The sequence below is a fragment of the Ochotona curzoniae genome, unplaced genomic scaffold (assembly GCF_017591425.1).
Source record: "Ochotona curzoniae isolate NIBS_2020 unplaced genomic scaffold, NIBS_Ocur_1.0 contig_908, whole genome shotgun sequence".
NCBI classification, from domain to species: Eukaryota; Metazoa; Chordata; class Mammalia; order Lagomorpha; family Ochotonidae; genus Ochotona; species Ochotona curzoniae.
Genome location: NW_024466607.1, coordinates 32788650 through 32813320, shown reverse-complemented (window position 1 = coordinate 32813320; position 24671 = coordinate 32788650). Strand labels below are relative to the sequence as shown.

The 24671-nt window shown below is 46.4% G+C and overlaps 2 protein-coding genes across 3 annotated transcripts in view; both read left to right on the top strand.

The window, feature by feature from the left end:
• The window catches only part of EIF4E3 (eukaryotic translation initiation factor 4E family member 3), a 223770-nt gene extending 207118 nt beyond the window's left edge, over positions 1–16652 (top strand). Inside the window, exon 7 of one of the 2 annotated variants that reach the window (XM_040994819.1) lies at positions 11701–16652. In XM_040994819.1, coding sequence (XP_040850753.1) covers positions 11701–11798 — 98 coding nt within the window. In that variant the 3' untranslated portion in view covers positions 11799–16652. The remainder of the gene's footprint in view (positions 1–11700) is intronic. The other variant, XM_040994816.1, reaches the window with a different exon arrangement.
• FOXP1 (forkhead box P1) overlaps positions 11758–24671 on the top strand; it is a 493878-nt gene continuing 480964 nt past the window's right edge. Inside the window, exon 1 of the mRNA XM_040994813.1 lies at positions 11758–11830. The gene's annotated coding sequence lies outside the window, so the exon portion shown is untranslated. The remainder of the gene's footprint in view (positions 11831–24671) is intronic.

Here is a 24671-nt window from a genome sequence, read left to right as displayed (position 1 = left end):
AGTCCTGCCTCTGTTCCCATTCACTCCTGTTCACATGCCTGGGAAGTAGCAGGTAGAGACTCAAAGACTTGGGTTCCTGCCACTCTTGCGGGAGACCTGGATGGAGGTCCTGAGTGCTGGCTTCTGTCTGGCCCAGCCCAACTGTGGCAAGCATTGTGTTCATCCATTGTCTTCCTTCTTTCCTCCCTCCTTACTTTCCAATCGAGCTAGTGAGTCTTTAGATAAACATGTAGATGCTATTTATTTTCCTCTTCCCTCTTAATTGGAGAGTTTGAATATCTGGATGGTGGCTGCTTTCAGATGTCATTGGCTATTTCTTCTGATCCCAGTGTCCTGTGTATCCCTAAAGCCTGTGAAAATGTTGGGAAATAAATCTGTTTAGTATGTTTGTCCTCTGATGTCTGGGTGTTCTACAAATGTTCCATTTAAATAACGGGTAAGATACCTGACAGGGTCATTATGCCTTTGGACATCACCCCCTTCTGAAAGTGCCATACCGCATATGAAAGTCTGGTTTGGAAACTGATGGTGTGCATCACACAGTGGTACCGCAATCTTCATTGTATTTTGTTTATGTGGAGAATGCATTGGTGATTATTGCTGCTGTTATTTCTGTTTTTGACTTGAACATAAATCCGTAAGACCATTTGGTGTTCAGGAGTATTGTGATTCTTTGAAAAGTTCATGGAAAATGTGTATTATTATTTTTTTAAAGGAGTTTTGACATGGATCTTTAAGTCTTTTGTATCCAAATTATCTTCTTATTCTATTTTTTATTTTATTTATTTATTTTTTTAAGATTTATTTTTATTATTATTTTTTTTATTGGAAAGGCGGATATACAGAGAGGTAAGACAGAGAGGAAGATCTTCTGTCCGATGATTCACTCCCCAAGTGAGCGCAATGGCCAATACTATGCCGGTCCGAAGCCAGGAGCCTCTTCCGGGTCTCCCATGCAGGTGCAGGGTCCCAAGGCTTTGGGCCGTCCTCGACTGCTTTCCCAGGCCACAGGCAGGGAGCTGGATGGGAAGCGGGGCTGCTGGGATAGAACCAGCGCCCATATGGGATCCCGGGCGTGCAAGGTGAGGACCTTAACCACTGCACCACCGCGCCGGGCCCCTATTCTATTTTTTCAAAGGTTTATTTATTTTCATTGGAAAGGCAGATTTACAGAGAGAAAGATCTTGCATCTGCTAGTTCACTCCCTAAATGACCCCAGTGGCCAGTACTGAGCTGATCCAAAGCCAGGATCCAGGAGCTTCCTTGGGTCTTCCATGCGGGTGCAGGTTCCCAAGGCTTTTGGGCCATTCTCCCTGCTTTCCCGGGCTTCAAGCATGGAGCTAGATGGGAAGTGGAGCAGCTTGGATATGAACTGGTTCCCATATGGGATGCCACACTTGGAGGTAGAAGACTAGTCAGTTGAGCCAGTGTGCTGGCCCCTATTGATTCCATTTGCCATGGAATGTTTGAAGTATCCTCATATTATATGTTTTAGTGCAGATTGAAGTCTACAGTGGTTGAACATGCCTTTCAGATTGGAATGGTGCATAAGACTAATGCCTTCAGATTGATCTTTGCCAAGCCAGTCATATTGGAACAGTTTCTACTCTTTTGTTACACTGGGCAGCATCTGTTGCCACAGCCCCCACTCAGCCCCACTGTCAGGAGAGGAAGGAACTGATGTCCTTCAGGGCTCGGTGTCACTCAGTTATGTGTGGTGAGGTGGGTTTGATTCAGGTTTTATTTATAATATTTTCAGCTTATGCCAGGTTTATCAGGATGTAACCCAGTCATAAGTCATTCATGGTTAACTTCAGAGGTGAAAGTGGTAAGGTGGTTTTTGTTTCTGCATGGTGTGTTGGGACAGATAACTTTCTAGAAAGAGATTTAGTTCATCTCCAATGAGATTTCATACTTAGTTCCATGAACAGCTGTTTGATGGCTTTTTAAAATTCAACCGTAAGGACCGTGGATAATCTCAAAAGATAACAAAATGGTCAGCTTTCAGTTATTTTAAGTAAAATACCCCGGAGGAACATCTTAGGAAGGAAGGTTTTTTTTCAGCTCACAATCCAAGATCGGGGTCCTGATGGTAGTGGCAGCGGAGCAGGTGTGAAGGGACAGTCACGTGTTGAGCCTGGCATCAGGGCGACAGGCGCATGCTCTGCTTGCATAATCAACTGTCTGAAGAACAAACACCCAGCGACCCAAAGGCCTCCCAGTGGGCCTACTGTCCGCCTTTAATTCACCAGCCACTACCTGTTAGCATGAGACTTAAGGGTTTAAATATGTGTGCAGAGTAAGGGAGTGGAATCCTGTTCAAACCAAAGCAGGTATTTTCCTTTTACATGCCTTCTGATAATTCCTGATTGTCTTCATTTTCCATGAATGCAGAGGAAGACTCTTTGGTTATATATTCAAAACTACTACCTTTTATTCTAATTGAAAAGCTGGCAAAAAAAAAAAAAAATCCCAGAAAACAGGTCAAAAGAATTGTGGCTAATACGGAACCCTACTTGGATTTTTTTAGTCTTTGAAACATGTTTTGTCCCTTCTCCTCCCAAATCAGCGCTTGTGCCAAGCTAGTTATATAATGTTAACTTTTCGCAGGAAAGAGGAGCTTATGAGATGACACGGTGACCCCTGGTCTCATTGGGGTTGGCTTCTCACAGGGTGTTCGTGGTGGGGAGCTTGTGGAATAGGTGTGCTGCCCACTTCTGCAGGACCTGCCGTCGCTGTGTTGACCTCTTCTCCCGTGGAGAGCTCTGGCTTCCACAGCCCGGCTCAAGCCTTTGAACGTATAGACACGGGCAACCTCTCCTGTCTGGTGATGAGACAATATGATCTGTTTATCACCTTGAATTGTTTACCACAGGCGATGAAAAATATGTTTTGAATTTAAAAATGTGAAAAACAAGTGTGCCAGCGATCACAAAAGCTCTCCCCTCAAAGTAAACATGTTTATAGAGCAACACTCAAAACAAAATACTTGATCCTGATAAACCCAGCCAATCCCAAGGAAGTAAACATGTTTACCACCAAAGCCTTATGGAGAACCCAGATGGCAGCCAGCTACCTGTGCACGTGCCTGTCCTTCCAGGGAGCTGCTGAGGCTCCCCTGGGCCACAGGGACAGGGCCACCACCCTCCCTGCCAGCAAGAGGCCAGCCTCGCATGAGACCTATGGGATCAGCTCCACCAGATTTCCAGGGAGAATGGCAGCTTTGCATCTTGTACGGTTGAATGGAACCATGAGCAGAAGGGATTTGCGAACCTGAGCCCAGGGTTCCCATGATGCTTGAATATAAGCTTGTTAGAGACGGGGTGCCAAGTAGGCTTATGGGAACTATCCCTGGCCCCAGAAGAGCCTCGGATTAGCGTCACACATAATGACTTTCCGCTTCCCGGGCGCTGTAGTTATGGTGTCTAGGAGATGAAATCTGAGTCCTGCTCAGCTCCCCGCCTCCCTGCTCTCAACTCCTATGAAGGAACTCAGTACTTAGAGCGGACATCAGTAGGAAACATACGGACATCTTGAGTGCAGTGAGGATGTTTTCAGAGAACGAGGGTGATGAAAGGAGGTGGAGGATGCAGGAGTCGTGAACTTGAGATGGTATTGAAGGGCTGTGTGCTGTGCAGTTCAGGACCAAGTGCAGGCCAAGGACCCAGTGAAAAGTGGCTCTGAGGAGTATGTGCTGTTTGCCGAGGAGCATCCTGAAAGGCAAGGTCTCAACGATGGGATATTTCTAAGGAATAATGAGACCGTGGTTTGACCAGACCCCCAAGTGTAGATGAAGGAAGAAGAATCATTCATTGGCAGGTAATATAGATCCTTCCTTGTAAAATAAGTATTTTTCTACTCTTCAGGTCAAGGTCACTTCTCTCAAGTAACAGAGCAAGGGGTGAACCCAGGAAGTCTCTTAAAAAGGCCAGGTCCCTCGGTGACTTGCTGTGCTGCCTCTGGAATGCGGTGGAAGCTTTTTGACTGAGGAAGTTAAGATAGCCAAGCATATAACAGTAATTCAGTAACTGTATTTTTTTCAGTGCCTTATCCCTCCCAGACCAGCTGTAAACCTTGGCCAAGCTGTTGGAAGGACCTGGATAGTAAAAGTGACCACACTGGAGGAATTGGACAGACATTGTGAATCAATTACCAGAATTTCTCAGCGAGTGTCCAAAGGCCTCCTTGTGGTAGAATGAAAAGCTATGAGGCTAGGCTGGGAACAGTCATTCCATTCTGCATGTCCGTGGTTGTTTTGTGTCCATCCTGTGTGTCCATGGGGGCGGGTTTTGAGGGAGCATGCAGTGACTGAGGATCATGGTGGGTTCTGTAAGCACACTTGATAACAGAGGGGCTGTAGGCAGAGCAGTAACTGAGCTCTACTGGAGGAAGGGAAGGTAGGCCACTACTTCCCTATTGACCTCCTCACGTTGCAGGGTGTGGAGTCAGTAGCTTCTGGAAAAGGGGGTGGGGTACCCTGAGGATACGGCCAGTTTTCAGATTTGTCAAGCAGTTGGGTGGTGCAGTGGTGTAGTGGGATAATCCTCGATCTATAATGCTGGCGTCCCATATGGGCACTGGTTCGTGTCCTGGCAGCTCCACGTCAAATCCAGTTCTTGGCTTATGACTTGGGAAACCAGTGGAGGATGACTCAAGTCCTGTCCTTTGGTCCCTTTTCCCACATGGGAGACCCAGAGGAAGCCCCTGGCTCCTGGCTTTGAATCAACTTAGCTCTGGCTGTTGTTGCTGTTTGAGGAGTGAAACTAGCAGGTGGAAGATCTTTCTCTCTGTCTTTCCTTCTGTCTGTGGTTCTGCCTTCCAAATAAAAATAAGTGAATCTTAAAAAGAAGTGGGTAAGGGATGGAGGGTGCAAGGGAGAGGTGCATTTGATAATGAAGGAGTGATATTTCCTCAACACAGTAGAGGGGTTCTGGGGTGTTCAGAGGGGTCAGGACGTGGTTTGTCTCACCCCCAGTGAGCGGTTGTGATAACGAGGGGTGAGTTCATGGTGAGTCCACTGTTTGCTATAGCAGGGTTTGGACACAGGTGGAGGTGGGGGAAGGAGGGTGGGAAGACGGATGCCACTACAAGAACACCTCAGCCTGCAAGTTTGGAATGGAATGTTCCAAAGATTTTTCTTGTAAAAGGGAGTAATAAACAAACCCGAAAGGTTTCTGGTTGAGTGTCAGTGAGCTAGAAAAGTAATTACATGGAAATCATATTCCCTGTGTGCGCTAATTAATCTGGTGAGATTATTTAAAAAAAAACTTGTTTTTGAGCCTTCACACCAGTTAAGGCCTCTGTTCAACTGAATACAGTCTTACCTAGTGCAAGCATAGTGGTTTGTTCTAGGGAACCTAATCAAAAGACAGTCCAGCAAGTCTGATGAAGCCACAGACCTTGGTGTGGTGACCCATTTGAAGATCGCTCTCTTTGTTTGAAATGCAGAGTTACACAGAGAAAGGGAGAGACGAGATCTTCCATCAGCTGGTCCGCTCACCAGATGGGCCAGTCCGAAGCCAGGAACTTTTTCTGACATGGGTTTTCTCCCACACGGGTGCAGGGGCTCAAGCTCTTGGGCCTTCTGCTCCTGCTTTCCCAGGTGCATTTTTGGAGGACTGGAGTGGCTGGGACTTGAATCAGTGTGTATATGGGATGCTGGTGCCACATGTGAAAGTTTAACGTGCTATGCCAGGGCACTGGTCCCTAGACAGATGTCTTTTTAGGATGCACTTGAGTTGTTGTTGTTATTTTTAAAACAGGTCCTCATATTAATCAATTCAGATTGGTGTTTTGTTGGTGAGCTGACAACACATGCCCTTTTTTTTTTTTTTTTTTTTTGCAGCTGAGGTGCTTTTTGAACTGGGTTCAGCCTTGTCAGAAAGTTATTCACAGGAGGTGGTGATGGAGTCTGCTCCGCCCACTTCTGTTCCCTGTCTATTTTGGTGCCATTTGCAACAAAAGAAACCAAGTTAGTAAATTAGAGAAGGGTTGAAGCTCTCACCAGTGCACTCTTTCTTGTTAGGTTGTGTAACGGGTGAGCAAAGGGGGCCCTCTCTTCCTATGAGAAGCTCTGTTTCGCTTGTATGATCAAGGACTTTGATCCCTGAGGCTTGTGACCAGTGTTTTTTTTAGCTGATCTGGGGACATCTGTGAAGATGTTCATAGTACCTGCATGTTCTTATTGTGGACATGTATGTGTGTGTGTGGTGCATTATATTCATATCATATACAAATTTAGAATTCCCACTGCAACATACTAAAGCCGTGAGATATCCACTTGATTTGACTGCTGCATGGGGTGCCCTGAGGTGTTTTTGTTTTTGTTTTTGCCTCCCTGGCCCTTTAGGGAAGGGTTGGTGGTGACTGGAAGGAAGCTACGGAGAGAAGGGCTAAGTGGAGATGGCTGCCTGGCTCTTGGCAAAGAGGGACTCACTCTGCAGTGACCGTGGCTAAGGGGAGTCGGAGAAATGGCTGCCCCACACACTCTGACCTCTGAGACGGGGTCTCTCATTGATTGAAGCAACAGGAAGCCAGCGGGCAGATTGGCAGGACTAAGCTCAGGGTGGGACATGGCGGGCTGGGCCTGTGGAGAAGCAGATGGAAACATGTTCTCTCAGTTTTGTTCTGGGAAGGCCTCTGCACCTGACATGGCCATCCCTAGCCAGGTAAGCCACAGTAGAGATCAGTTGGGACACCTTCCAGATCTGCTGGTGGAGGAGTCCTAAAGCTTTGCAACAGTGGTTTGCACAATGAGTGCTGGGACCAGGAACACTGGCATCAAACTGAGTCCTTGATAGAAATTCTTAGTCCCCCAGATCCTTAGGTCTGTGGTGTCCTGAAAGTAGAGGGAATGACCCCAGTAGTCTGTCCTGTGTGAAGTCTCTGAGGATTGAGGACTTGCTCCTGGGTGTCAGAGTTTGCTTGGCTGGTCCTGGTACCTGGAAAGGCGTCTCTGCAGGGCCCACCGCTTGACATCGCTCAGGCCCTGGAGTCTGCCTTCACGGGCCAGACATTCTTAGGAGGAAGTGGAAAAACAGATCAGATTGAGGCAGAGGGAGGCATCCTTAGTGCAGTTCATTCCTTTCTTTTTCCAAGTTCTCTTTTCAGCCACCCAGGGCAGTTCCAGGGCAGGCAGCAGACATTTGAAAAAATAGATGCAAATGCTGCCTGGGCTGTTGTTGTTTTTCTGGTGCCTGGCAGTGTTTGGTAAACAACTTGATTGCTAGGTCCTGGCCTCAGGGAACCACAGCTGCTCTTGCCAGCTCCCTGCAGACTTTTGTACTGAGCAGGGATTGCTTCAGGGAAAAATAAACAGGGGAGAACAAAACAAGAAAACAGCCCCGTTGTGTTGTTACTGCCTCTACCTGTTTTCCCGGAGCTGTTTTGCAACCGCAGGCCCTGGGCTTTTGGTTCCCTTGCTTCCAAAACAAAGCAGGCCCCTGTGGCACCCAGACTCGTTTCTCCCTGGCTAGACTGTGGCATTTGGAGCAGCTACAAGCCTTGGAAGGCCTTGGAAAGGACTTTAGTAGCCACTGCCAGAATGTATGCATTTTTAAATATGTAAATTGAAAAAGGAGAAAAGGCTGATTCTTTCTAATGACCCCCAAGATGGTAATCTGGCTTTTCAGATCTCTAGGAAAACAGATTGAATATGGCACAATTAATGTTTCAGCACTTCTAGGCTTTTCTCTAAAATATTTTAATGGGCTTTTAATTTATTGCAGTTCCTGATTAGCAGGCTTGAGACAGGGCCACTGCTGGCCTTCTGGGCCAAGGTGTTCCCAGGGCTGTAGAGAAGTGAAGAACAAAGGCTTGCTGAGCTGCCCAGCGCTGGGCCCCCAGGGGCCTCCCTGGATCCCTGGCTCTCCTCTGGTCCTCCTCGCTTCTTCACCAGAGCGACCTGGGCTCCAGGGTGGAAAAGTGCATTCCAGCGCCCTGAGCCTTTGCCGACTGCATCAGGAGCTGGTGTCTGACGTGCACACCCTCAAGTGTGCAGGCCCTGCCTGGGTGAGTGACACTGCCACCTTGTAAATGACTGCATTGAAGTAGGAAGCCAGGGGTGGCACTGCCAGTGTTCTCTCTCCAATCTTGAGTCCTGTATCTTGCTTTGTTTATGCATTCGCTTTCCATTTACTAACACATTCTCTCGCCTTGGCTCTGCCCTCCCCTCCACCCCCACTTTCTTAAATCAGAGTATCTTCCTCCTGAAATCATTTTTCTTGGATCTGTCATAAATCTTTAGAATATCCTTATAGAGAGGTGGTAAGCTTCTGTTTGTCTGGAAAGCTCTTATTTCACCCTCATTTTTGACAGATAGTTTTTCTGGGTCTACTATTCTAGGTAGACAGTTTTTTGCCTCTGGGTTGTATTCTGGATAATTTATTTGGATATCTGTCTTCTCTTCTCATATGTTTCTTTATTCCCATTGCTGAATTTTTCATTTCTAGAGCTCAGAGGACCTGAGTATTTCTGTTACTTGCAGAACTCCATGAAGATGGAATTGAATCTTGCATCTGTTGAGTTCTTAACAAAATACACATAGAAACAAAACAAAAATATTCCATAAACCGCAGTGTTGATTCTTCCCTTCTTTCTGGGTGCACCTGGTTACTTGAATGCATTTGGCAGTCAAGCAAAGCAGCGCTGGAGATCCTACTGTCAGGGCATTGTTTGGCCAGCTGATGTCTTAGCCAGACACTTGATTCTCCTCCCATTGAGAATGGAAATTAAGTTCCTGCATGACATCTCCTGGCTCTCTATCCTCACCGTCTTTTTTTGGAGGGGGAGAGGGAGGAGTCAGGGCAAGAGATTGTTCCAGCAAGTTCTCCCCAAGCCTCTGATTGGTTCCTCAGCTACCTTCAGGAGCTGGGGGCTCTGCTAAGACCAAAGCTGGGAGCCTGGAGCTCTACCCAGGACTCCCAGAAGAGGGGCAGGGATGCAACTACTAGAGCCGTCACCTCTGCCTAGAGTCTTCCATGGAACCTCACCATTGAACTTCACTTTCTGAGCAAACTTAAGTCAGAAAAACTATGTCACAAGATAGGCTCTTAACATTTTGAATTATTGCATTAGCTAGGAAAAATGTAAGAGTCTCATGAGTACAAGTTCTATAGAGTCAGGCTATTAAAACTCTCTTTGTGTCAGTTTTCTTACCTGCATATTGAGCTTGTAGTAATGTTATCTTCCGGGAATCTTGCTGTAAGAATATAATGTTAAGGGCCTAGTGCAAATGATTCAGTGGCTAAAATCCTCATCTTGCACACACTAGAACTACATATAGGTTCTGGTTCATATCCCAGCTGCTCTACTTCCCATTCAGCTCCCTGCTTGTGACCTGGGAAAACATGGGACCCTGGGAAAGCCTTGGGACCCTGCACCTGTGTGGGAGACCAGGAAGAAGCTCCTGGCTTCGAGTTGGCACAGCTCCAGTCATTGCGGCCATTTGGGGTGTGAACTAGCAGATGAAAGTTCTTTCTGTCTCTCTGTTCTATAAATCTACCTTTCCAAAACAACAAATAAATCTTAAAGAAAAAAAAAAAACAAAGATTATAATGTTAAATGAAATAACTTGGAACATGCCTAAGACAGTATCTAGTGAGATTTGAGAAATGGATGGTGTTTTCACAAGATGCAGAAAAATTGATTCTTTGAATTTGTTGATTCAAACGAATTTGTATTAGTTCCCTGCTATGGGCCAGGCATATTTTTGAAGTTTCAGAGTACAGTGATGAACAAAACAGTTCCTTTTTCTCATGCGGCTTATAATCTCAAGAGGAAGACAGATAAATAAAGTACAAAAAATAATATAAAAGGCTCTTGAGTAAGCAAATAGAATGATATGGTTGAAGGTACATGGGGACCTAGGTTAAGTTGATGGGCAGGTTCTTAAAGTGGCTTATGTCTCTAAGATATCTTTTCTTATCTTTTCTAAGGATAAGGTGCCACAAAGGTAGTAGGTCATGGAATCTCAGTGCCCTGAATAGCAAAGCCACCAACCTTGAAGCTGGGCAAGCCTTGGCTTGCTTGAACTACAAGGAAGACCACTGCATCTGCCTTGGTTGCAGTGAGTGACTGGGTTGTGGTTTGAGGTTCATGTCAAAGTACAGTGACAGGGTTAGGTGGGGCCATTCCTTTTTGTCTTGTGCCTTGGACTCTAACTTTGGCGGCACAGGTTAGAATGCTGGTTGGAAATGCTGGTTGGCTCTTGCATTTGCTTGCTGACTTGGACAACAGGGCTTTGTCAGTTTGGTTCAGAATGAGATCCATGAATGACTGAGTTACCAATTCTTGGTAGTTTGTTGCAAATACGGAAGAATCTCAGACTCCCTTTCCATCCTACTGAATTAGGCTCACTGGGAATGGGTTCAGGAATCTGTGTGGGGAAGGCTCAGCCTGGGGTGCATCTGCACATTGCAGTTTGAGAGGCACTGAGGTGGAATGCACTTGGCCAGGTTTCCCCCTGTGGCAGACCTGTGCCCACAGCAGAAGAACGGAAGCTGACTATGGGGCCTCACGGGATGCCATCAGCTGCCAAGGGTGCCAGCTCGCTATGGGGTTGGGTACTTGTACCAGGGTGAGACCTTTCCAAATACTTATAGTACTTCTCTGTCACAATATGTCTTTTCCAAACAAGCGTTTATTTCTTTGAGTGACAGACAGACAGATTGATCTCCCCTTTATTGGTTCATCCCCCAAAGGCCCACAGCAGCTAGCACGAGGCCAGACTGAAGCCTGGAGTTAGGAGTTTAACCCAATGGACTCTCTGGAACCACTACCTGCTGCCTTGCAGGGTCTTCCTGACTAAGTAGGCAGGGATGGATGAGGATTGCAGCTAGGGCTCAGATCCAGGTATTGAGAACTCAGGTGTGTTAAGGACTGAAGCCACGCCTGCCTCCACAATGTGTCTTGAATGGCAATTGGGCCTACATCCCATTTTAGTCAAGAAGCTTGAAAAAAAGTTAATAGTCCAGGTTATTTAGAAGACACACAGTTTGTCAGAAAGACAAAAACGTCAAGCAGAAGGGACCTGGCCTTGCCCACAAAGAGCCTGGAATCCTGATTTGTTGCATGCACGCTGATTGACCACAGCGCAGGGATCAGGCTGCTTGGTTTTGAGCCAGGCATTTGCCACTGGTTATTCTCTCTTGATGCGAGCATCTATGAATATTTTCCTTGTGTTATTGACAGTCATTTGTAGGATGTTATTTGGGAGGATAGAAATCATGGTGGTTGCTTCTTATATTGGTTGTACTGTCCATCATCATCATCATTGTTAGCTTAAAAATAATTTAATATCATGATTGAATATGTTCAGCTGTTGCAAAAGAGCATTACTTCCTATGAACGTGCATTTGTGTGAAGATTTGAGTTCAAACAGCTTGTTGCTAATCTGAACGCCTCTAGTAGGACGTAATATTTTTGTCATACTAGAATGTTTGAGGCATTTTCTGCAGAGTCCACCGTAAATAGAAAGCCTTTTCAGTGTAAGAGGTGAGGTGGTTGCTAAGTGCATCTTTCAAAACACCATTTCTGGTTTGTGTGGCAGCCTCGGGCTGGAGGCTTTGGCATACCCTCGGCTGAGTGGTGTTTTCCCCCACCTCTAGTGCTGTGTGTGCCTTGCTGTTTTCAAGTGTAAGGAAGTGGTGGTTTTAGAAGTAACATCTTGGTTATATGTAAAAAATTATTTCTGTGTTGCAGTGTCCCAGGAGCTTTGGCTGCCACTTGTAGTTTCCAGACGCACCATTTCAGCCATGGTGAGGGCTTCGATCCCTTCTCTGATTTGCTGCCAGCCGTGAACGGGCGGATGTGATGCCTGCCAGCCAACAGGGTGAGTGTGTGTCGGTGGCTCTTTGCCTGATAACTCACAAGTCTAAAACTCCATCAGGATAGTCTTCCCCGCCCCTCCCCTCCACAGGGAAGATAAGTGATTATGTATTTAGAAGAAGGGACAAACTCCGCCGTTGTTTGCCAGTGTGGTCCTTGGGTGGTTCAGGTGGCAATCTCAGGATGTACGAACAGCAGAGGGCGACTCGGCTGGACTTTTGTGCTTGTTCTGAAAAGATTCCAAAGGCTGCGCTGTCAAAATTACAAGACCACACACTCAACCACATGAGTCCCAGCTTTTGGTGTCATTATGGAAAACTTAATGATCACATGAGCTGTCATGGAAGAAGACTATAATGGCCTCATTGAGGACGTTTTTTGGTCTCATTTGTACATTCAGTGAGTCCCGTTTGGACTTCCCTCGTGACAGGGCTCATGGAGATTTTGGGCTCTCAAGAAAAACTCTTGGGCATTTTAAAACCATAGTTTATTCATTGAACTTTTAGGGATAGGCAGAGGGAGGTTGATTCTTTGATACCAGTTTTACACATTTGATGTTTCTCTCATTTTCCTTAGAAATGGATGGTTTCCTTGTAGTGATAGCACAGTGGTGACCTGCCTTTATCAGAAAGGATGACTGTTGAGACCAAATGTCTTGGGTGAAAACTGACATCATTTAGTGGTGGCTTTGTCATAGGATGAGGTCGATTTCAGGAGGAATTATTTGGTTTCAGGCTTTGTATTGAATGGCACTTAGTGGTCAAATCCATTGTCAGAAATGTACCTTGTTTGTCTTAGTAAAGCTGTTTTTGAAACAGGTTTTATTTACTGGAGAGAAACATAGGGGAACAACATATTTTCTTGGAAGTTGAAAGAATAGTTGCTTGACATGTGAAAAATTGATCTCTCTCTTCCACGAGTTCCTATTTATGACAAAGCGTGTGGATTGGAGGAACCCGAGAAGTTATCTGTCTAAACCTGCTCTGTCTACACATGCGACAGGTCATGGTTTGTAGGGTCTCGCTGGGGTGGCTAAGTCACTGAGTTTGGTCAGGAATGGATCCTCATTATTTGTTTCCCAATCACTGGTCCTTTCTTGCATATCTTAAAGAGATTAGCACAGCCCAGTCAGCTCAGTAAAGCTCTTTTGTTAACTATCTGTTTAAGGTACAACATGCAGTGTCTATTTGGGCCAAGTGTTCAAAGATTTTATAGCTAGAGGTCATTTTGAAAAATGCTTGCACTTTCATAGATCTTTTTCAAAAGGCCTCATTGAAGCAACTAACCTAAATAGCAGGGACCAGATGATCCTCAAAGAGCCTGTTGACCTTCAGATCCACTTTCATATTGGCTTGTGTTTTGCTCACACTACTTGATGTTTTCAATTTGTTCTGCTGGAGCCCAGAGATAGAGGGGAAAAAGGTTGAGTCTTGTGGCTTCTTCACCATATTCTTTCTTTGGCCATACCTTAGGGCAGATAGTAAGCAATAGCACCTAAGGCAGGAAGTCCATAATGGAAAGAGCCGGCTAAGGGAGTTGTGGAATTTTCAGTATTGGAGTCTTGGATAATTTTAATTGGTGCTCTTGGCTCAGTCCCTTGGTTCCCATCAGTTCTTTAGTGGTTTTGCATTGCCATGCAACTGTGACAGACTTGAGTAAATGTCTGTAGGTTAAGGAGCAGATGGCCTGTGTTAAGTTCTGTTTTGGGGGGGAATCAGGTAAAGTGAAGAACAAACTCTAGGATCGGTGTTAGATACAAATGAGAATGCATGCAGTGGTTAGACTTCTGAAGGTACTAAAATATCGGCAAACTCAGGGATTTGGGTTGCCTGTCATTTCTGTTTTCAGTATTGAGAGAGTCTGACTCAATCTCGCTATCATAAAATTGGTGGTATGTAATTTAACAAAACCACATGAATGGATTTATTGAAAATGAGGCTCATTTTATTCAATAATTTCAATTGGGTAAGTCCCACTATCTGAAAAATCAATCTGAAGAACTGTAATGAAAATGATCTATTGTTGGACAAAATGCATTGTTAGACTCAGTTGAATACTTTGTCTTTCTAAATATGCAAGTGGTTTATAATTAATGGATTGTAATAAACTTCCCTTCATTCTATAGCAAGTAGAGGTACCCTAAGCCCTGTTAGCTGGAGCACTTACTCTGATTTTTTTAAATCCTCTTCTCACTTTCCCCTTAAGGCACACTTCCAGAATTTACCCCAGGGACTGATTTTCTCCCTTTATGATGCCATTGCCCCTCTCCATGCATTGTGTCTCTGTTAGTTAGTCCTTCCATTGTCAAAAGTTTATTCATAGTCATATGCCTTTGAGAACTTTGCAGTTCATTGAGCCAAACACAGATTAATCAGTATGAATGATAATTTGGCAAAATTGGCTGAAAATAAACTCTGAGTGAAACATTTCATGGTTAAGAGTCCTCGTGGTGGAACAGGTCAGGCACTAGTGTAGGTGGTGAGAAGAGCAAGTTGCCTCACTCAACTGTGAGAAAATGAAACTTTGAGAGAAATGGAATACACAGATAGATTATGGTGGCAAACCTTTTAAGGTCACACAGCGGGTATTGGCCTTGATTTACATTGTGATAGCCAGGCCTGCATAACAAATTAATGTAGGGGACAGGAAACGGAAAGGAGGGCTGCACACTTCGGGGCTCAGGGTGTGCTGGGTTCTTTAATGCCACTGCTCACCAGGAAGGCATCACCCACCCTGATGCCATAGGTTTTACTGGTGCCTACCTCGTGCGCCTCATGGACACCGAGAGCGAGGAATTGTTGAGCCCGCTGCATGCTTAGTAGGCAGCTAGCCGTGAGGTTACAGTCTGCATGTGCATGGAGTTTAGAGGCGTTGAGTAGATGCTGAACATGTGAGCTTGTTTGGGAGTCTCTGCTAAGGCCCTGCATTGTTCCGGCTGAGCAGTTCTCCCTGGCTCGTGGGTGCTGTTTCGAGTTTGAGCATCACATGACATGGCTATGTCATGTTTGCCCAGAGTCGTTTCCCCTTACTTGCCTAAAGTTTCTTCTTTAATCTCTCTCATAATCAAATTCCTAGTCTTTGACTTCCCAAGAGGAGGTGAAAACGTGGGAAATTATGTCTTACTTCACAATTGATAGGACTGGGAGTTCCTTGCTTTTCTAAATAAAGCTGGACCATGTCAGTTTTTTTGGTTTTTTTTTTTTTTTTTTTTTTTTGTCGTTGGTTTTGGGGTAGAGTGGTGGCTCCACAGCTTCTGGGACAAGGTGGGTGCAGCTGACAGGTGCTTTGGGACAGGAAAGCTGGCCAGCAGGCTCTCCTGGGCTGCAGCCCATCAGTGGCCAAGCCACTTTGTTGTGCTTAAATTTCCAGTCCCTGAAATTTTGACTTTGAAAAGTAATTTTAACAATTTAATAAACTATATAATAAGTTTTATAAGCCAGAGCGGATGATCTTAAGTATTTTGGTCTCTTTCATAACACAATGAACCTAATATTGGTAAAAATACAGATCTTCACTCGTGCCATAAAGAGAGGCTAGATTTAATAAGCTGTTATGAGTGCTGGCAGCTGCCTATCAGATTGTATAACGTGGGCTCCAGCATGCGGAGACAGTGTCAACTTACATTTTATCTCTGAAGTATTTTTGAGGCGTTTATTTTGCCCTTCTCCCCAGTCCCTAACCTAATAGATGTAATGTAATTGGCTGAATATTTTCCACAAAGCTAATTGGCTAGGGGCCAATGGTGGAATCCATTGTCTGGCTTGATGAAGATCAGAAATTAACATGACATTTACGCGGAGGTAATGGAATATGTTAGCTAGGTGGTAACTCCAGATGGTGCTGGAGTGTCCATCCTTTCCTGCCGGAAGCAGTGCAGGTGGTTCTGAAGCTGATGAAAGGGCCATCACCCTCCTCCCCAGCCCGCTCGCTCCTCCCAGCAATGGCCAGCCTGTCCTCCCCCGGTCCCATGTCATATGCACTTTTAAATTCTTCAGGCAGTATTATAAGACGAACTAATGAATTCTTCCATTTGTCAATTTAAAAAGAAAATCCACCTACTACTATTGCAAGATTAAATTCCAATTAGAAGATTGCATTTAATTCAGAAGCTGTAACATTGTTTCAATGAATTCTGTTGGAGGTGACAGTTTATGTGAGATAAATTTATACGGTGCAGGTAGATATAAATTCACTGAATAATGTTAAACATGTTACTTCTTATATATTAGCTGTGAAATTTATTTCTTCTCTAGTTACATCCCCCAAGGAGGGCGAGTCAGAGGGAAAAACACGTCTTCAAGGAGAGAAGGCTTTCTGTCCTGTCAGACATTTGCTCGGAAATCGCCTTTTCTCACTTTTATTTAAAAAAAAAAATCTGTTACGTTTCTGCATTAACTGAATTTATGATTCTTGGTGTACGCTATTTATAAAATTGAATATAGGTTTTATGATATAGGAAATTAGTCTAGGATTGAGAATATGATCCAAGTTTGTAATAAAGGTAATCTGCATTTATATTACAGGTATTTTCCGCTCCCCTCTGAGCGCCCTGTGGGATTACACAGATTTTTCTGGGCGTACAGAGTCACTGTAAGCGTTGGAGGTAGTGGACAGGCTCTTGTTGCTATGTCACTCCACAAAGCTGTAGACCTTTAACCTCGCCCCTGGCTGGAAGTCCTCCTGGTTTTCCAGTCTTCTCCCCCCAACTCCCTTTGTTTTTGTGCCTTCCTGTGCCTCAGGCAAACATCATTATGGATCACTTCCCCCTCAATGTGGATGTAGCCTTCCAGAGATCTTTCACCTGAGTCCTTGCAGGAAAGCCTGCAGACTCACCGTTTCTACGGGTGGAAGCAGCACAGAACGTAAGACAGCGGCGTCCGGGCAGTCCGTGTCTCCAGGTGGACACGCAGCCTGTTTCATGCAAGGAAGACTCTGACCCACATGCAGCTTTGGCAATGACGGGGCTTGTGTGGTGATTCCATTTTGGACACATGTACTTGGTGGATTTGACTGGTTTGATACCTACTTTACTTTCTACCCTTCGTCTAGTTTGAAACGTTACAGTGCTAGGATCTTTTTTTTTTTTTTTTTTAATTTCTGTAACTTTGGAAAAGAAAAAAAGCAGCTATTGTTGTCTTTGCACGTGCATGAGAGGAAGTGGTGGTGTGAGAACCCAGCTCAGACTTTCACTCTTGAGTGCAGGTTTCTTTCTCAAAGGGAGGGGCATACATATGTTCCAGGTTCTTTACAATTCCTTTTTGCATATTAATCTTGGTTTTTATCGATATGCTGAAGCACCGTACCAGGGAGGAAAGCATTTAGCCATTATACTTCACGTGATGTCAAATTCTAGGAACTTAGATTGCGAGTTGTTTTTGAAGCTGTTTGGTTTGGTCCCGCACAGAGGCTGAGAGAAGGAAATTCCCAGGCAAGGTGTGTGGGGGCTGTTGAGCTGCCTCCTGAGAACTGCCATCCTTTACACACCATCCCAAAGAACGAGGAGCCATGAGCACGTTTAGACTATCACGTAACAAATGTGCATTTCAATTTTGTTTCAGTGTGATGTTTTTATTTGTCTCAGTCTCGGCAGCCTGAGTTGGGGAAGCAACTGTAGATGCATGTGTTGGTGGTTAACCCTGCTCCCCATGCCGAGGGTGGGGTGATTGCTGGGCTGTCTTCCAGGGTGACTGAATGGGCAGACACTGCTTGTGGCCTGTTAGGGGTGGCACTCAGGTAGTGCCTACTATACATTCCCGCCGAGTTGGTTGATAGAGGCTTATGAGAGAGGAGATAGAATCTTTGTGTCTTCCGGTGTCCTATGAGATTTTAGTAGTTTTGACACTGAACAGTCATGGGCAGCCATTCCTTGGCCACTCATTTTTCTGATTCTGCTTTGGGGTTCATGGGGTGGCTGTCTCATGGAATCCTGGTGGTGTCTCTGCACTCTGGGTATTCTGGTGCTCTGGGGTCATTGTGGAAAAGACAGAAGCTCTGTGTTTAAGTCCCGTGCCTGGGACACCAAGCCAGAGCTGGAAGTGGAAGGGACCCCTAGGTCAGGCCTGTTTCACTCTTGGATTTAACCCTAATGTCGTCCTACTTCCTCGTCTTCTTTTGAGCAGATCCCGTGTGGGTTTTTTTTTCTCCTAAATATTTATTTGATTTATTTGAAAGACAGAAAGATAATTAAAGAGAAAAGAGATCTTCTGTCCATTGGTTCTCTCCCCAAATGGCTGCAATGGCTGGGTCTCAGCAGGGCCAGAGCTAGGAGCCGCGAGCTAGGAGCTGGCAGCCTCATCCAGGCCTCCTTCCCTGTGCTGGGAAGCCGTCGTCTGCTGTTTTCTAGGCCCATGATCAGGAACTGGGTAGCTCAGCGGAGCCGGGCCTTGCATGAGCGCTCTGCTCTGAGATGCTCACGTCGCATGCAGTGGCTTCATGTGCTGTAGCCCAATGCTGGCCCCAGATCGGGTGGTTTTTTAAGGGATCTAGATGTGATTCTGGCAGGAGAGATTTTGTTTATATTTACCTTGATGAACGAGATCTAATCTAGCTCATTTCAAACTGACACTTGATAAACAGGATGTTTATAGAGTCCGTGATAGTAATTTATTCCCCCCACTTATCCCTCCCATGCTGGCCTTTTCCTTAGTCTAAAAGTCTCCCAGGGTCATGGCACTGGGCTCAGCAGTGAATGCTTGCAGGTCCTCTTAGCGGGAGCAGATGCCCCTGCTCTGCTGGCAGCTCCCACAGTCCCCAGGCTCTCAACACAGGTCGTGATCTCAGAATGTTTCTCTCCAGGTTTTAAAAGTTGCATATTAAATGATGGGGGGGTGGGGGAGTGACAAGTCATTTGATATTTCCTTTGCAAATACTCAGAAGGAAAGAAAATGTGAGGGCAGAGCCTTGATAATTTGAGAATCTGTGTAATGGGTCTGGGTGGGATCCGTTTTCTGTTTTCTCTATATTTTAATATTTGTGATCACTTGATTCATAAAAACCATGTGTGTGGGAGGGCAAGGGCGATAAGGGAGTTGTGTAGTCCACTGTGTGGTCTCAAGGTTGATGAATGAGTCAGGGTAGAGCTGTTCTCCGCACCGCTGTGCTCCCGATCCCAGTCGGCCCTCAATTATTGGAGAAGTATGATTGATGTGGCCCTTTAGGGTGGGCAGAAGGTAAGCCCCTCAGCCAGGAGTCATTTGCCAGAGATACGAGCTCTCTCTGACATCCCAGGTGAGCGCTCACCTGGGATGTGATGGGAGGTGTCACAGATGAGCCTGGGAATTGGCACCAGAGGCTACCAGACGGACGGGCCCTGTACTTTCTCTCTCGGCTCCTCCGATAGGCAGTGTTGGAGGGCAGCAGAGAAAACTTGAGCCCACGCCGCTGTGGTCTTTCTCCTCCTCCCCTGCCAAGTCCCTAGGACTCTGTTATTCAGACTGTGTTCCCAGGACTGCCTGGGAAGGATGTGAAATACAGATTTCCAGGCACCGGCCCATAGCCTGCCAAGGGAGAGCTTCAGCTCTGCAACTTGAAGGATAAACTCCTCTCCTCTTCCCAGGTCTGTTAATAGTGAAACCCGAGCCAAGTCTCTTCTCTCTCTCTCTCTCTCTCTCTCTAAGCCTCTCTTTCCTCCTCTGCCAAATGAGAGCTTTGAGAGAGTCCTCCTCACTGGCTGTGAGAAGTCGTCAGTGCAGCGCATGTCACCTTGCAAGCTCTGGACTAGATGCCTGCTACTTGCAACCGCGTTTTAACCTTGTTTAGTCATTTGCAAATACCTTGATACTAAGGATGCAGCCGCAAATGCTCCAGGTGGCACTCTCTGGTGGTTCAAATTTAAAGCTTAGCCTTGTATAGCTGAGAAGTGTGCCTTTTGTCGATAAAGAACATTGTGAAACTCAGCATCAGAGTCTGTACATGGACGTTTGAAAAGGAATTCTGTCTTCAGCGTGCATGCGAGCTGACAAGTGTAAATATGCAGTTAGACAGTTTCAGGAAACGTGTATTATTTACTGATCAATGTAGTGTCTCCTCTGGAGCCATTACACTCAGTCATTTCCTGTCAATCTCTCCATGCTGTTATAATCAGACTATGGATATGCATATTAAAATATAAGAAAGTTATTGTGCATGTGGAGTGGCAACAGCTTTTTAATTGTTAATAATATCGCTGCTTTAAAAAGATATCAGGATGGTTTACCCTTAGGATGGTTAAGAGTTTGCAGCGCGGTGTTAGAAATCACAGCAGCCAGAACCCAGGCTGGTGAAAGCTGAGGCCTGACGGTCCCCGTTGCCAGCTGTCGGTGCATCCAACGGGGTCCAGTTTCCATTGCCAGGCTGTGGTGCTGAGCACCCCCGGAGTCTCCTGGGACCCTTTTTAATGTCTACTGCGTGATATTTTGGGAAAACTTTGGTGATTCAGAAACTGGGGTGGGTGAGCAGCTTCATTTGGCAATGTGGTTAAGATGTTGCTTGGGGCCCACATCTCATACAAGAGTGGCAACTGAGCTTGAGTGCTGGTTTGGCCCATGATTCCAGCCGTGCACCCTGGGAGCTAGTGCCCGTGGCTCAGGGAGCTGGGTCTCTGACACCTGTTCACTGAGGCCCCTGCTCTCAGCTTCAGGCTGAGCCAGTCCTGGTCATTGATGTCGTCTTCCGGGGAGAGCGAACCTGCCCGGGAAAGATTTCTCTCTGCCTGTGTCAGTCTGTGTCTTTCTGCCTCTCAGATACACGAAACAAACAACTCTTTGATTTTTTTTAAAAAGTTCGTGTGTGTGTGTCTGAGTTTGCCAATTTCCCTGTCTGTGTCAGGACTCAGTGAATCTTTTCCCGTGGAGCAGCTAATAGCGAGTTTTTAGGTTTTGTGATCTGCCTGGTGCCCTGTGTCATCTTACCGCGCTGTGCATAACGCATGGCAGCCATAGGCGGTATGTAAATGAATGGGCATGGCTATGTTCCAGTAAAATTTATTTACAGACACTGAAATTTGAATTTCACATACTTTTCACTTGTCACTAAGTAGTAGTATTATTTTCATTTCCACCCAATCCTTTAGAAGTGAAGACTATTCTTAGCTCAATGGTTGTAAATTGGATGTGGCCCATGGGCCTGTGGTTTGCCAGGCTCCAGGCTTGAAGACGTCGGGGAGGGCTCAGCGCTGTGAGCTCGCTCCTGGGCCTTCAGCATCGTCCTTTGCTCTTCAGTTTCACATGAAATAAGAATGTCATCAGCTTCTGTGTAGTTCGCATTTTAACATAGTCTTCCATTTCTTCTTAAAAAGATATATTTATGTATTTGAAAGAGAGAGAGAGATGATGACGGATCTGTTGGTTCACTCCCCAGATGACCACAGGGCATTGCAGGGCCAGGCAGAAGCCAGGAGCCAGGAACCTCTTTCCAAGTCTCCCATAAGGGTACATGGCCTCAAACTTTTGGACCAGGCTTCGCTGCTTTTTAGGTCATTAGCGGGGAGCTAGATCCTAAATGGAGCAAGCAGGACACAGACCCTTTCCCCTAGGATGCTGGCTTTGCAGATGGCAGCTTAATGTGCTTCATTATATAACAGCAAACCTAGGCTGTTCCATAATATTACTTAGAGTGAAATTTAGCAAGCAAGACTCTGCTTTTAAAATTTCTATTTGTTTTTATTTATTTGTGGGTATAGGAAGAGAGAGAGAGAGAGAGAGAGAGAGAAAGCAGGTGCTCTCCTATTGGCCGTTGCTTCTCAGCTGCCTGCCACAGCAGGGCTGGGCCAGGGTGGAAGCGAAAAAACAGGAGGATTCCATCTGGGAATTCAACTTGACATTTATCCCATGTGGGTGGCAGGAATCGGGTTAATGGAGCATCGACTCACTGTCCTCTAGGGTCTGCATTAGCAGGAGACTGGAGTCAGGAGCCAGAGGTGGAACTCCAACCCAGGTACCTGTCAGATACTTTGATTTAATAGAAAGAAAACACAGAACCGGAAGGGAAAATGAGAACAGAGCAAAGATGAAGTGAAAGCGGAGATAGGCCATTAAGGCAAAGTAGACTTTGAAAAGTGGCATAAAAATATGTCCTCTTGGAATCCCAGGTTTCCTAAGATGTGTGGTTCTCATGTGTCGTGCCAGCTGAAACTGAGGTGAATTTTCTGGAAGATACAAAGTAATATATTTTTTTAAAAAAGTTTTAAACTGTTGTTTTATATGCTCAATATGCAGACAATTGTAATTAGCACGCAAAGGCAATATTAATAAACACCTGCGAAGTTTAAGGAAGAAGAGACACATTTTCATCCAACAGGGGCTGAGGTAGAAAGTGGCACTGAATGAAGGAGATGCGGGGTGCAGTTCTCTTTAGTTAGGGAAGGTGGAAATCCTGGCCAAGGAAGACAAGTGAAACGGAAATACCTCAAGAAATCTCATGGGAAGATGAGCTGGAAGAGTGTTTCCTCATCCAGAGTCTTGGTAAAATGGCAGCCTGGCAAAATGCGCTTGGCTGAACCAGAGGTGTCCATGTCCTGCCGAGGCGATCCTCTCGCAGCCCACTGTAACGGAACAGGCAGGATGGGAGCGGAGAACACGACAAGGGTAGACTGAGCTGGAAGCTTTGCAGAATGGTATAGTGAAATGATGAACGCGTGCCAGGCCCTGGGCCTACGAAGCAGACCCTTGAGCATGCAGCCAGCAGGAGGGATGGCGGCGATAGCTCAGGTGGGTGTGCAGCCTGGTCCGCGGCTCACCAAGGGGTGCCCAGGGTGGGGATGCAGTGTGTGCGGGTGCTGTGTGTCTGTCCTGTGCAGCACAACTGGATGCGAGCCCGGTGGCTTGTGCTCGGCCCTGAAGGAACTGCGCCTTTGGAGCAGAGGGCATTGCTTCTCTGTGAGCAGCTGGAGTAGAAGCGAATGGCCCTGGGCACGGTGACCAGCCCCGCTGCAGGAAGCCAGCTGTGCACTTGACGACTCCCGAGGGCTGCGGAGGTCTGCCGTGGCACCCGGGTCTGCTGCACCTGGGTTCCGCACTGGATCGCCCGCTCGCACACCTTCAGAGTCTGCAGTCCTCCTCCACGCCACGAGAACACTTCCACATCTCCCCCCAAGGCTTCCCCAGACCCCACATTCTTGCTTCCTCGGCTCTTGGCCTCTCCCTTCCGTGTTGAGTGACCGGTGGCCGGTGTGGCTCTTTTCCACCACAGCCATGGCCCTAAGAGGCAAGAGGCATCCTTGGGGTAGGTGTGCACAATTACATGAAATTCTCCTTTGCACAAAACTGTCATCTTTGTCATTTGGCGGTGAACGTGTCTTGACTTTTCTTCACCTACTTCTGAAGTTCCAAATCTGGGAAGCTGGCACGTATGGAAACTGTCAGCAGAGACAGCGTTCATCTTTGCCCGGAGCACGGCGTGCTGGCGTGGGCGTCCCGGCCAGGTGCCTGCACGGGGCCAGCCGCAGGAGCTCCTGCAGTTGATGGCAGACTGTCCAGCCCTCACGGTGCGGAGCCTGCTACTGTGTGCATCCCCGTCTTCACATCAGGAGAGAGAGGTGACGACCAAGGTGAAGATTTGGGCCAGAAAGCCTAAAATGAAGTTTTTCTTACTTTGTTTTCTTGTCAACTTGCCCCAGATGCTCCATCCATATGTCTTTTTTTTTTTCAAAGATTTATTTATTTTTATTGGAAAAGCAGATATACAGGGAGGTGGAGAGACAGAGAGGGAAATCTTCCATCGGATGATTCACTCCCCAAGAGGCCCCAACGGCTGGAGCTGAGCCCATCCAAAGCCGGAAGCCCAGAGCCTCTTCCAGGTCTCCCACATGGGTGCAGAGTCCCACAGCTTTGGGCCATCCTAGATTGCTTTCTCAGGCCACAAGCAGGGAGCTGGATGGGAAGCAGGGCGCTGGGACATGAACTGGTGCCCATATGGGATTCCGGCAGGTTCAAGTGAGGACATTAGCTGCTAGGCTGCCGCACCGGGCCCTATCCATATATCTTTAATCCTTATCAGTTTCTGTTCTAAGAAACTATGTAGCGATGGTCTTTGATAGGCTTTCCTGTGTTTCATTGCATGAAAATTGTCATATAGACGTCACCCCCCTCTCCTTTTTTGCATAGTCTACTTTTATTATCTTGGGACAACTCAGACTAATTGAAAGCAATTGCCATCCTGTCATTGTGCCGGGAGCCCGCACGCCTAGACGCCGGGGCGGGTAGCCTTCATTTTCTCTTCAGCTTTCGCCAAGCGCCTTTCTTCTTCCCTTGCCCGTTTCCAAGAAGATTCTCAGAGACGAAGCCAATCACAATGTTATCGGCACTAGGAAGATTTCAAAATCCGTGCATGTGGCCTGGGTATCTCGAGGGCTGGCTGGCTGCCTTCTCCGAGGCTTCACACGTTTCCTGAACCTGGAGCCCTCACCATGGCAACAGCCATGCCACATGACACACTGGTGACACACGCAAGGTGCTGCCACGGCTCATCCCAGGTTAGAACGCCTGTGACTCATTGTTTCCACTGACACCGCGACTACTGTAACTTGCAGTTGGAAGGGTCTGTGGTTTTCAGTGCCATTAGTGCCTGCTGACACCCCTGGCGCGTGGAGCTCAGGGAGGAGAAGCGTAGATACATGGGTGTACGCTGTAAACATTGCCTTCATTAGCCTTGCGGGGGAATATTTGTTCGTCAGTCAACCACCTTGCCACTTGCATTCTTTTTTTTTTTTTTTTAAAGCATATTTTGTTGCTCACACCTTGGAAACTTGAAAGGGATTTTTTTTATTTCTAATCATCCTGGTACCCATTTCCATTTGGCAAACTGCACAAGAGAGAGTTCACGGTGGGCCCCTTTTAGTGTTTGTTTGTGTTCTTGATGAGTAGCAGATT